The sequence below is a fragment of the Hibiscus syriacus genome, unplaced genomic scaffold (genome assembly GCF_006381635.1).
Source record: "Hibiscus syriacus cultivar Baekdansim isolate YM2019G1 unplaced genomic scaffold, ASM638163v2 tig00110785_pilon, whole genome shotgun sequence".
Classification (NCBI taxonomy): Eukaryota; Viridiplantae; Streptophyta; class Magnoliopsida; order Malvales; family Malvaceae; genus Hibiscus; species Hibiscus syriacus.
The window spans coordinates 985,412-998,183 of record NW_024062862.1 but is presented as its reverse complement, the minus strand read 5'-3'; the positions used below and the strand labels follow the sequence as shown (position 1 = coordinate 998,183).

The 12,772-nt window shown below is 30.0% G+C and overlaps 1 protein-coding gene across 1 annotated transcript in view; it reads right to left on the bottom strand.

Moving 5' to 3' along the window:
• The window catches only part of LOC120140527 (auxin-responsive protein SAUR40-like), a 31,168-nt gene extending 19,779 nt beyond the window's left edge, over positions 1-11,389 (bottom strand). Inside the window, exon 1 of the mRNA XM_039155499.1 lies at positions 11,297-11,389. Coding sequence (XP_039011430.1) covers positions 11,297-11,389 — 93 coding nt within the window. The remainder of the gene's footprint in view (positions 1-11,296) is intronic.
• Between the last annotated feature and the right edge of the window lie 1,383 nt (positions 11,390-12,772).

Sequence of the window (12,772 nt, the reverse complement as noted above, 5' to 3'; positions counted from 1 at the left end):
ATATCATCTATTTTATCTATTAAATATTTATTTATATTATTTTTTATCTCACTAAGTAGAAAACTTAGCGTTTGATTATTTTGTAACACCCCAACCCGTACTCGACCCAGATACGAGTCCGGGTGTCACATTGACTTTTCAAATCATTTGCTTTTACAAAATACAAAATTTAATTTTCCATTTCCATTAAAAACCCAATAAGTTCTATTATATAAAACATATGGTTTTACAAAACTTATCAGAGCGTATCCAATACCAATCTTTTATCTTACATGCCAAATATATTTACTATAACAAAATACATATGATTCTAAACTCTTCTGATCTGATCTTTAGGAAGGAGAAGCTGATATGACCTGCTAATCTTCGATCCCTTTTCCTCATCTTGGAACCTACGTGTGAAACATTCACATGCTAAGTCGGATACTTAATGAGCCATTAATAAACTTAAATATAAAATCCCAATACTAATTCATACTATGCACACTTCATATAACCATACTAAATTATCAAACACATTATGCATCAAAACATAAATACATACATATACAGATCATACCAACTCATACATTATTTTATGTAACAATTACCCATCTGCACACATATCATCATTTACATTCATAACCTTATCATATATAATCATTTATCCCTTATATCTTATCATCTTATTCTTATCTTTAACATACATACACATCATATCACCAAACAAACATATAACATCACATAAAATTTTCTCATATTGTATCTTTTTAATGACCCATGTACACATGTGAGAACTACATATATGTGAGTCTATAGAGGTTGTGCACATATGATGTCACCACAGCTCGTATAAAATCCCACTAGGGGCAATTAGACTTTGTCTCGAAGGACCGCATAGTAATATCCCGAAGGACCACATATAACACATATATCCCAAATGATCACTATGTTCCGAATGACCACTCCTTAACAACCATAACATATTCCAATGACCAAATAAGTTACCGAAGTACCACATATATGTTCAAAAGGATTACATATATGTCCCGAAGGACCACGTAGAACCCTCGACTATTGGCATGCCAACTATACCTCTAGCTCTCCTGACACATAACATGGGCATTATCTTTATACTTATCACATAGTCACTTATTCATATCACCTGGGCTCATAGCTTCTTATCATATCATTCACATTCTCTTACTTATCTCTTGTGATCAGGTAATCACTACACTTATTTTCATATAACTTATTGTCACATAATTCACATATCACATATAGACACCTAGAACACTTTCACATAGCTTATATCAACTTTCCAAGTCCTTTCATATTACTTAATAACATATATCATATATGTATATCATAACTTATAACATATCATCTACCTTATGCTTCATTTTTTTTGTATTCACTTATATTACATAACCTATGTCATATTTATAAACATGTATCAGTAGTTTATTTATATACTAATTAATCTATTTACTTAATTCAATTTCATATATTCCTTATAACCTTTTCATATAGCTCCATAGATCTTTAGCATATAACTTATCTTATATGTTCGTATCATCACTTTATATTCAAGTTTCCTAATTGATATACTATTCCCATTTCATTATATAATTCAATCTTATTTAGTTTCCTCAATTCTCATTAAATCATAAAACTCTATTATACTAATTCTCATAATTGATCATACCACTATGTACTTGTCCAACTCATGTTTCTATTATTCATATAATTGTTACACATGTTTACCTAGTTTCTATCGCTTCTCATGAATTCATTTTCATCATATTCTCCTATTATTATATTTTATCTCATAACCATGTATTCACATAGTCTTATATTTCATTATCATATAACTTATATTTGTTCTCTTATGACTCTTCATAGACATATATTTTCATTTCATATATCGCATAGATCTTATCACATGACTTATCTTTTATACTCATATAATTTTATCTTATTTTATATTCTCCCATTATCACTTAATAGTGTTTTTACATAAACCACATAGCACATACAAGAACATATCAACTCATATAATCAAGCATACATACACTTCATGTCATTCACATACTTATAATCAAGACTTCATGCACTATAACTATAGGAAATAGACTTATCGCAAGTCTAATTTCCATATAATCCTATAAAATAAGATGCACTCACCTGGCCTCACTACTCCATGCAATCACTTACGATTCTTGAAAAACCTTATAGCTTCAACTCGTCTTACACTTGTCTTCGGTCGATATCTACATAATCATACATTTATACACATATCAACATTCCAATATCATGATTCGAATCTTAATTTCTTGAACTAGAAGAAAGACTAAATTTTCTTTTCTATTTAAAGTAGTATCGGTACCCCCTATAGGGTATCAATACTTCCCCTAACTGAGGTATCAGTACTATGCCTAGGTATCATACCCATATTGCATTCTGAAATTTTCGTTTCAAAGATGGTATCGATACCACCTTAAGGTATCGGTACCCTTGGTATCGATACTGTTCTTCAGGTATCGATACCTCATGAATGACTTCCTTAATTTTACTCTTGAAGTATCGGTACCTGATGAATCGATACCGATACCCCTAGCCCAGAAATCACTTTTTAAGCCCAAAAATTACTTCATTTCAGCTCAAACACTTCATGTTTCATCCCTTTTCTTATTCTTAACTCACATACACATACTTAAACCCATTTGTACTCATTTATCACATCTTTATCTTCAAAATCCTCATCCTATATTTTGAATTTAAGAATTCTACCAAATTTCCAACATGTTCTAATTCCAATTGTATCACTTCATATCTCTTAATTCAACTATTGACAAGTCAAATTTAACTTCCAATTCTACTTATCAACTCTTTTCGAAGATTTCATTTAAAAACTCATTCTATTTAATCTTTCCTAACTTGTTCATCTTTGAGTTTTAAACCATTTAAAACTTCCCTTTAGCTTTCTTATCATCTCAAGAATTAAACCCAACTTAAAAATGAAAGAAAATCTTCACTTGAGACCAACTTACCTTATTCATGGTGGTACGAGAAGAAGAATAAGAGAACTCCACCAAGTATCCAGACTTTTCTTCATTTTCCCTTCCTTTCCACGTGGTAACATCCCTTATAAAGGGAAAAATAAAAATCTTTCATATCAAATGACCATTATACCCTTTCTACTTTCAAACTTTACTATTAACTCTAACACCCAATTTTTTTCCAATTAAGTCCCTAAACTTTTAATCTTTTCTGAAATTAATCACTAAGTTTCAAAAACTTCCATTTAAGTCACTAACTTGGTTTTTGGGATGTTACAAATCTCCCATCCTTTAAGAAAATTCATCCTCGAATTTTCACTGCATAAATCGATAAGTACATTGCCTACACATATCTTCTAATAATCTCTTATTGTTTCTCTTACTTTCTCTTTCATGTTCACTGCTACTAGACTTACCTTTTCATTTACTCAATTCTTCATCTACATTCTTTCTTATAGATCTATATAATGTTACTCATCATACATACAGTAATTCCAATCCTTACCACTCACGATCATGATTCAATTGATTTCTTTCATAATTTCCTAATTGCTTTGTTCCATAAACCAAATCTTTCTCTTGTTATCATTCAAAAATAATAGGCTTTTCCTTGCCAACTTGATCAAAATAATATAATCATTCGACTAGATCTTAAACTTCCTTAATACGTATAACTAAATTCTTATTTCTCTAATAACGTCCATTTGACCTAGAAACACAACCTTACATCTTCATCAAATATGATTAAACATATACTTTACTGAATCAAATAATCTTTCCACATCACCTTGCAAACTTTTCTTACTTCTATATCAAACTTATTATCTACACTTCCATATAACCTTTGTCATATTATTTAATTCCCTTTTTCATTTAATTTCCTTACTCATTTACTCCTTCACAAATCAAGATCTCCTTGTAATATAGATCATATCTTTTCTTCATGCTCTCATACTCTTTTCATATCACTTATATTTATCTCTGATTATCAATCTTTATCGCATTCTCATAACTCTGATAGTTAACACTACTTGCACAAATCTTATTCTTTGAAAAATCCTTGTTCAATTCACAATACACATATCCCTATTTTTCATCTTAAACTTTTTCTATCAATCCTTAGCTTCATTCCATGAATCCTCATCTCCTTCACTATATCACATTTACATAATAAAAATATACAACCAAATCCCAAATCCACTTCATCTTTGGTTATCTTAACCTAACAATATCTTAAAATCTTATAACTCCAATATATTTTCCACCACATAATCTTGTTAGCTAACGCTAACTCTTTCCATCTAGAATGCAAACCCTTATCATATCCATACTCTTACTTATACACAGTACTATTCATTTGTTTCAAATTCATAACTCTGGTTTCATTTATCTTATAAACTTGTCACTGACGCACATATTTTGAACTCTTCTACAAATTCTAACCACATCATTTGATCTTTTAATATTCTTATGATGACACTCGTCTACCATATTCTATCTTATCCGCGTAATAACGAAACTACTCACTATAAATTTTCGATTCAAAATAGTAGAGGCATTCTAACGCCATTCTAACATGATTTGAACTTCCTGAAATCAACCTTTAATCTTACGAGGCACTTCCTGATGTGTCCTTTCTTTATCCTGCCTGGAAAGGGCAGGTGAATTGCTACCACCATCAGGTTCACCTCTCGCTTTCTTTGGAAATTCTTATAATCATATTTCTACCATATCATACTAATTTTATTCTATTATCAAAACAACATACTCCTTACCCTATCAGATCAGAAAGTTTTCACTTTATGTTGGCATGCATATATTTTAAAACTCTTTTAACTTCGCTTTAAGCCTAGAATCGGCTAAACCTTAGCTCTGATACCATTAAATGTAACACCCCAACCCGTACCCGACTCGGATATGAGTCCAAGGTGTCACATTGACTTTTCAAATCATTTGCTTTTACAAAATACAAAAATTTCAATTTTGATATTTCCATTAAAAACCCAATAAGTTCTATTATATAAAACATATGGTTTTACAAAACTTATCAGAGTGTATCCAATACCAATCTTTTATCTTACATGCCAAATATATTTCCTATAACAAAATACATATGATTCAAAACTCTTCTTATCTGATCTTTAGGAAGGAGAAGCTGACCTGACCTGCTAATCTTTGATCCATTTTCCTCATCTCGGAACCTACGTGTGAAACATTCACACGCTAAGTCGATGACTTAGTGAGGCATTAATAAACTTAAATATAAAATCTCAATATTAATTATGACTATGCACACTTCATATAACCATACTAAATTATCAAACACATTATGCATCAAAACATAAATACATACATATACATATCATACCAACTCATATATTCTTTTATGTAACAATTACACATGTGCACACATATCATCATTTACATTCATAACCTTATCATATATTATTATCATTTATCCCTTTTATCTTATCATCTTATTCTTATCTTTAGCATACATACACATCATATCACCAAACAAACATATAACATCACATATAATTTTCTCATATTGTATCTTTTTAATGGCCCATGTACACATGTGAGAACTACAAATATGTGAGTCTATATAGGTTGTTCACATATGTTGTCACCACAGCTCGTATAAAATCCCACTAGGGGCACTTAGAATTTGTCTTGAAGGACCGCGTAGAAATGTCCTGAAGGACCACATATAACACATGTAATATCCCAAAATCAGGGCTAGTGACTAAAATAAAAATTTTGAAACTTTGAAGTCTGATTTTGAAAGATTTAAAAGTGCAATGATTAAATTGGAATATTTTATGGTTGTATGTTGGTAATTATGAAAGGAAATAAAGGGTAAAATGGTTATTTGACCAGAAAGATTTTTATCTTTCTTTTTAAGGTTATAAAACACGTGGATATGGTGAGAATGGAAAAGAATAGTCTAGAGCTTGGGTTATCTCCTTCCTCTTCTCTTCCCGTAAACTCCATAGAAAAGGTAAGCTTAATTTCAGTTGGTTAATTCTTGAATTTTAAGCTTAGTTTTGATTCTTAGGATGCTAAGAAAGATTATTTAGAGATTAAAGTATGTTGAAACTCCAAAATGGATGAGTTATGAAGGATTAAATATGAAGAGTTTTAAGTAAATTATTGAAATAGAATGAGTTAATAAATTTTGAAGTTGAATTTGACTTGTCAATGATTAAATTAAAAGATATGAAGTGTTAGAAGTGGATTTAGAACATGTTGCAAATTTGATATAATTCTTGAATTACATATGGAATATAGGATTTTGAGATTTAAGATGTGATAAATAAGAGTTAATGAGGTTAAGTATGAGTAGATGAGTTAAGTCTATGTAAAGGGGTATCGGTACCCATTCAACAGGTATCGATACCTCCAAAGTGAAATTTAAGAAGGAATTCAAAGGGTACCGATATCCTGAAAAACAGTATCGATACCCAGGGGTACTGATACCTTAAGGAATGTATCGATACCATCGTTGAGCGAAAATTTACAGAATGCACTTAGGGTATCATTACCTAAGGGGTACTGATACCTCAGTTAGGAAGGTACCGATACCCTATATAGGGTACCGATACCCACTCTCAATAAGAAAGAAAATTTATTTTTCTTTAGTTGGAGAAATGAAAGAGTAGAGAAGTAGAGCATGCCATTTAGAATACTAATATGAATCAATGTATGATTATGTAGATATCAATAGAGAGCAAGTCCAGATCAATCGACAAGTATTGGGTATCGAAGAAAAGATATGAGAACGATATTGACTAGTGAGGCCATGTGAGTTTATATTTGATAGTATATAATGGTTGATGGAAATGAGACTTGCGACAAGTCTATTTCCTATAGTATTACACATGAAATTATGAACCAGAACATGTGTTTAATATTCGTGTATATATGTCTATTTGTATGAATTGATATGTTCTTGTATGTGCTATGTGATCCATGTAAAAACACTATTAAGTAATAATAAGAGAATATGAAATAAGTCAAGAAATTACATGAGTATAAAAGATAAGTTTTTATGATAAGATCTATGAGATATATGTAAATAAAATATAAGACTATGAGAATACATGATAAGAGATTAATTAGGTAATAATATGAAATATGAAATAAGTTATGTGATAAAGACATACGAAATAAAATGAACATGTGACATAGGCTATAAGTTAAGGAATTATTTGATATAAATGCATGTGAGCAAAAGATAATCAAGTATAAATTATATTATATGGTATAAGAGATTATAAAGAAAGGTTATAAGACCTTATGAAAATAATATGTAACTTAGGGAAGATTCTTTTTATAATTAAAGGACACTAGGATTTAAGAGTTATAAGTGAATAACTACAAAGCTTTATGAAAGAATATTATAAGAGTCATGTGAAATGATATTAAATAAATAGATTAAACTAGTATAAATAATGTGAGATAAGTAATATAGGTTATATGATTTGTATGAATTCAAATTGGTGAAATTAAATCATGTGAACGATTATAAATGATTTATGTGAGGGAAATAGATAAGTGAGATAAGATGAGTAGAAATTACTTATAGAATAAAATAAGATTATATGAGCCTATATCATACACTCTATGAGGGAGAACTAGGTGAAATTATTATAGGATATGAGTATATAACATTACTAAGCAAATTACATTAAAGAGTACATATGAATACATGCGTAATTCTATATGTTATTGATAGAAATATTAGATTATATATGTGTGATAACATGAAAGAGTGAATAAGTTCAATGATATTGAATCGTATGGATATAAGTATATGTAATATGTGACAGATAATAATGAGATATATGAAGATAGTAATGTGATTACATGATCACAATATATGAGACATATTCATAGGTCCTTAGGGACAAATTTCACATGCCACTCAATGGATTTTATATGAGCAGTTGTGACATCATATATGTGCACAACCTCATAGTACTCGCATATCTTAAGTTCTCAATAATGTACATGGGCTAATAAAGAAATAACCTTGAATACAATGTGTGCAATATATATATATATATATATATGATGGGTGACATGAATTGTATGACATGTTATATGTGTTTTATGAGTTAATGTATATGTGAATAATTATAAATCATAATATATGAGTATGGTAAAAGCATAAATGATGACATGTATTTAGGTATGTATGCATGTGTTACATGTAAAAGTATATGAGTTATATGATATGTTCATACACGGTGAAGTAATTCGAGATTTATTTATAAGTTTAATGCCTCACTAAGTCATCGACTTAGCGTGTGAGTATTTCACACGTAGGTTCCGAACAGCGAGAAGATAAGCTTAGAGGAGCAAGACTGGTCAGTTCTCCTTACTAAAGGTCAGATCAGAAGAGAAATGAATAATATGTATTTTAGTATATAAAATCTAGTTGGCATGTATTTATAAGAGTAAATTGAATAAGCTCTGAACAGTTTTGTAAACGTTTTGAGTAGTTATATGTAAATTATTTAGTATGTTTTAAATTGAGTTTGAATATTTCTCTATTTGATATAAGAAAATGTTTTTAAAAGTTGATGTGACATCTCGGACTCGTATTCGGGTCGGATACGGGTTGGGGGTGTTACAACACATGTCCCGAAGTACCACTTCTTAAGAACCATATACATATTCCAATGGACCAAATAAGTGTACCGAAGTACCTCATATATGTTCCAAAGGATTACATATATGTCCCGAAAGACCACATAGAACCCTCGAATCTTGGCATGCCAACTATACCTCTAGCTCTCCTGACACATAACATGGGCATTATCTTTATACTTATCACATAGTCACTTATTCATATCACCTAGGCTCATAGCTTCTTATCATATCATTCATATTCTCTTACTTATCTATTGTGATCAGGTAATCACTACACTTATTTTCATATAACTTATTGTCACATAATTCACATATCACATACAGACAACTAGATCACTTTCACATAGCTTATATCAACTTTCCAAGTCTTTTCATATTACTTGATAAAATATATCATATATGTATATCATAACTTATAACATATCATCTACCTTATGCGTCATTTCTTTGTATTCACTTATATTACATAACCTATGTCATATTTATAAACATATATCACTTAATAGTAGTTTATTTATATACTAATTAATCTATTTACTTAATTCAATTTCATATATTCCTTATAACCTTTTCATATAGCTCCATAGATCATTAGCATATAACTTATCTTATATGTTCGTATCATCACTTTATATTCAAGTTTCCTAATTGATATATTATTCCCATTTCATTCTATAATTCAATCTTATTTAGTTTCCTCAATTCTCATTAAATCAAATAACTCTATTATACTAATTCTCATAATTGATCATACCACTATATACTTGTCCAACTCATGTTTCTATTATTCATATAACATTTACACATGTTTACCTAGTTTCTATCGCTTCTCATGAATTCACTTTCATCATATTCTCCTATTATTACATATTTTATCTCATAACCATGTATTCACATAGTCTTATATTTCATTATCATATAACTTATATTTGTTCTCTTATGACTCTTCATATACATATATTTTCATTTTCATATATCGCATAGATCTTATCACATGACTTATCTTTTATACTCATATAATTTCATAACTTATTTTATATTCTCCCATTATCACTTAATAATGTTTTTACATAAACCACATAGCACATACAAGAACATATCAACTCATATAATCAAGCATACATACACTTCATGTCATTCACATACTTATAATCAAGACTTCATACACTATAACTATAGGAAATAGACTTATCACAAGTCCAATTTCCATATAATCCTATAAAATGAGATGCACTCACCTGGCCTCACTAGTCCATGCAATCACTTACGATTCTTGAAAAACCTTATAGCTTCAACTTGTCTTACACTTGTCTTCGATCGATATCTACATAATCATACATTTATACACATATCAACATTCCAATATCATGATTTGAATCCTTAATTTCTTGAACTAGAATAAAGACTAAATTTCCTTTTCTATTTAAAGTAGTATCGGTACCCCCTATAGGGTATCGATACTTCCCCTAACTGAGGTATTGGTACCATACCTAGGTATCGATACCCATATTGCATTCTAAAATTTTCGTTTCAAAGATGGTATCGATACCATCTAGCACATAGCACATAGCACATACAAGAACATATCAACTCATATAATCAAGCATACATACACTTCATGTCATTCACATACTTATAATCAAGACTTCATACACTATAACTATAGGAAATAGACTTATCACAAGTCCAATTTCCATATAATCCTATAAAATATGATGCACTCACCTGGCCTCACTAGTCCATGCAATCACTTACGATTCTTGAAAAACCTTATAGCTTCAACTCGTCTTACACTTGTCTTCGATCGATATCTACATAATCATACATTTATACACATATCAACATTCCAATATCATGATTTGAATCCTTAATTTCTTGAACTAGAATAAAGACTAAATTTCCTTTTCTATTTAAAGTAGTATCGGTACCCCCTATAGGGTATCGATATTTCCCCTAACTGAGGTATTCGTACCATGCCTAGGTATCGATACCCATATTGCATTCTAAAATTTTTGTTTCAAAGATGGTATCGATATCATCCTTAAGGTATCGGTACCCTTGGTATCGATACTGTTCTTCAGGTATTGATACCTCATGAATGACTTCCTTAATTTTATTCTTGAAGTATCGATACCTGATGAATCGGTACCGATACCCCTAGCCCAGAAATCACTTTTTAAGCCCAAAAATTACTTCATTTCAGCTCAAACACTTCATGTTTCATCCCCTTTCATATTCTTAACTCACATACACATACTTAAACCCATTTGTACTCATTTATCACATCTTTATCTTCAAAATCCTCCTCTTATATTTTGAATTTAAGAATTCTACCAAATTTCCAACATGTTCTAATTCCAATTCTATCACTTCATATCTATTAATTCAACTATTGACAAGTCAAATTTAACTTCCAATTCTACTTATCAACTTTTTTCCAAGATTTCATTTAAAAACTCATTCTCTTTAATCTCTCCTAACTTGTTCATCTTTGAGTTTTAAACCATTTAAAACTTCCCTTAAGCTTTCTTATCATCTCAAGAATTAAACCCAACTTAAAAATGAAAGAAAGTCTTCACTTGAGACCAACTTACCTTATTCATGGTGGTACGGGAAGAAGAAGTAGAGAACTCCACCAAGTATCCAGACTTTTCTTCATTTTCCCCTTCCTTTCCACGTGGTAACATCCCTTATAAAGGGATAAATAAAAAATTTCATATCAAATGATCATTATACCCTTTCTACTTTCAAACTTTACTATTAACTCCAACACCAATTTTTTCCAATTAAGTCCCTAAACTTTTAATCTTTTATGAAATTAATCACTAAGTTTCAAAAACTTCCATTTAAGTCACTAACTTGGTTTTTGGGATGTTACATGTTTCACACGTAGATAAAGTGAAGTCGACAGGGAAGTAAGGAGCCAGGCCAGACATCCCATATTTTGAGATCAAGTTCAGACAACCAGAATCAATATGATAACTTTATGATATTTATGATATTTCTTAGTTGGTATGTACATATTTATATTTGATGCTCTGATTCGATATGTTTGAACTTTTTATATATTTAAACTATATAAATGCTAGTTTATTAAATGAACATTATTAGATATGAATAGTATTTTATTAAATAGTATTTTATTTTAGTTTAAATGAACATTAAAATGAATAGTTATTTTTATTATTTTAAATATATTGGTCGACTTTTAAAAGAAACAAAATTTTACTGATTTTCGAATAGTATTTATTTTGTATGACTGATGTGACATCTTTGACTCGTATACGGATACGTATATAAGTTAAGGGTGTTACATACTATCACCGTGTGGATTAATTGCAAACAGGTTGAATGTACTAGGTTCTTCATCTCTTTTCTCAATTAAGATTGGTTTGAAAATTGGTTAAGTATACCATCTTTTACTTGATGCACCTGCCCTTGTAATCCGCAAGTCATCTGAGCTGTAAATGCAGGCAATTCGAGTTTTTTGATTTTTTCATCACAGCTCCACATTCAACCCCATCAAAAGATAAGCATGGTAATCTGCTCTCAAAGAATAGGATATATATTTTAGTTAATTATAATATTCACCATTGTACCAAACACTACCTCAAACTTCACCCAAAACCCTATAAACATGTTCTAAACATCAAATCCATATGTTAATCCCTTTAAACATGCACCAATAACGAAAAACATAACGAAAACTATGTCTACATAGCGTGTGTTGTCAATAAATTAAGAATTTTAAAAAAATATTACCTTTTAATTATTTCAAACTATTATAAAAAATAACATAAGTTTTTATCTTCACACTTTAATGGCTTACAATAATGAGAAAAGTTAAAATCCAAGTATGGAAACTATGCAATAATTATGCCCCAACAAAACAGATGTTGTATTACAAGCATATTATAAACGAACCATTTTGTACTCTATGCCCCAACCAGATTGAATCAGGATTACACATCATCAAAGACTGTACGTTGGCATTAGCAGTTTGGCAAAAGCTGTCTTACCAATGGCTACTGCAAAGTCTGCAATGGAACTTCAAGGAGTGGCTAAGCTGG